This window comes from Penaeus monodon, chromosome 31 (assembly GCF_015228065.2).
Source record: "Penaeus monodon isolate SGIC_2016 chromosome 31, NSTDA_Pmon_1, whole genome shotgun sequence".
Classification (NCBI taxonomy): domain Eukaryota; kingdom Metazoa; phylum Arthropoda; class Malacostraca; order Decapoda; family Penaeidae; genus Penaeus; species Penaeus monodon.
The window spans coordinates 19,327,809-19,329,463 of NC_051416.1; the positions used below are offsets into that span (position 1 = coordinate 19,327,809).

General features: G+C 36.6%; 1 protein-coding gene across 2 annotated transcripts in view; it reads right to left on the bottom strand.

The window, feature by feature from the left end:
- The window catches only part of LOC119593066 (39S ribosomal protein L28, mitochondrial-like), an 8,121-nt gene that overhangs the window by 1,525 nt on the left and 4,941 nt on the right, over positions 1-1,655 (bottom strand). For both annotated transcript variants that reach the window (XM_037941979.1, XM_037941978.1), the window contains exon 5: positions 863-1,006. In XM_037941979.1, coding sequence (XP_037797907.1) covers positions 863-1,006 — 144 coding nt within the window. The remainder of the gene's footprint in view (positions 1-862; positions 1,007-1,655) is intronic.

Below are 1,655 nucleotides of genomic sequence, written 5' to 3' on the forward strand. Positions count from 1 at the left end.
TAGGAAAACGGATATTATTTCATCAGTGTCAATACTTGATGAATTGTTCCACTTGCTCTTGAGTGCTTTTCCTCTCTGGGGTGAAACTTTTCCTGTATTGTCAGCATTTTGCAACCTCAGAGTGGCCCCACAAATTTAAATACTTTCTTAATGTACTCTGAAGCAAATATTTACCTTTTATGGACCTTTAAGAAGAATGCTTACTTTTATATGTACTTTAAGTCATCTCTCTAGGAAAACATAAAGCAAATTGGCCCATTCATTCTAACTGGGCAAGAACCAAAATAGTGGCTGGCAGCTGGGGTTGCCTCCTTCAACACATCATCAGCCCAGCTTTTGGTTGTTCAACAATACCATTGGAGCACTTTGTAATACTTTCCTTTTAATCCCCTTAACTTTATACATACTGTATTATCATATATAATATAATTCAGGATTTGGGGACAAGGCTCAGTCAAATTAGTATTGTTTGTTGTCTGTACTACACATATTAGCTACATTTTTTAAAAAGTTATGTGCAAAAAAATGCAATGAAAACTCTTTACTGTATTATATATCACTAACCTATGGTAGAGCATTCTGATTCAAGGCGTACTGACATGTAAGAATTTATGCATTTTCATGCCTGTATACATGTACAGAAGTGTGTATGTGTGAATGTAAATCATGCACATCTCCAAAATAAGAAGAGGAGTCTAAACTGATTCCAATAAAGCAAAACCCACAGAAACCCACATACAATACAGATACAAATATGAACCAGTCGCATATACCACTAGATCACACAATCAGAAAGTGACAAAATGGGGGGGGGGGGGAATCATAAATAAAGATGAATTTATACTGCTCATCTATCACTCACCGGAATAATATGTCTATTAAATTTATTCAGCAGCTCTTCCTTCTTTGCAGGGTTGTCTGGATGCAGCGTCCCCTGAGCCAAGCTGAGCAGCATTTCCCTTCGCAACTTCAACGCTAGTTCCGACATGAGATCAGCTGGTGGTGTCTGCGATGTGAAAAGGGAAATATTGGACCACCATTACACCTTTGTATAGACTACCCTTTAAACACCATCACTGACTTCCTTACCATGAATCAACTAAGTATGGTAGAGCTAGGTATTTCCTTTAGACAAAATTAAGTACTATTACGCACTATTATTTAGTACACTGAAAACTCATTACTAGTCAATGAAGTACAAAGGAGGTAGTGATAGGTTACTACTTTTGAGAGATGCCAAATTTTTTTCATAATCTTTGGGAAAGTAACAAAAATCATTACAAGTGACGTATTTTGTGCCTTAATAGGCTGCTATCCAGATTTATCCAGGTGAATGGAAAAGACTTACAATAGCATTAGTACAAGCCAATGCAAATGGCCTGGTTTCCCTTTCTCTTTCTGTCTGTCTGTCAAGAAGCCTTCTGTTCCTTGATTAACATCAATTCATGCCCAAACTTTTTCATCTTACGTGAGCTTTGTGTAGTATGAACAACTGACCCCTAATCTGGGTATATACATATCATGAGTTGGTACTTTCTTTATCCTTCAATATGATTCTTAGTCATATATCTGGCCAATGGCTTCTATGAAGAACACTGATTACTTCAACATTTCTTATTCAAAAACACAATAGCACCACTTAGCTTCATATTTAT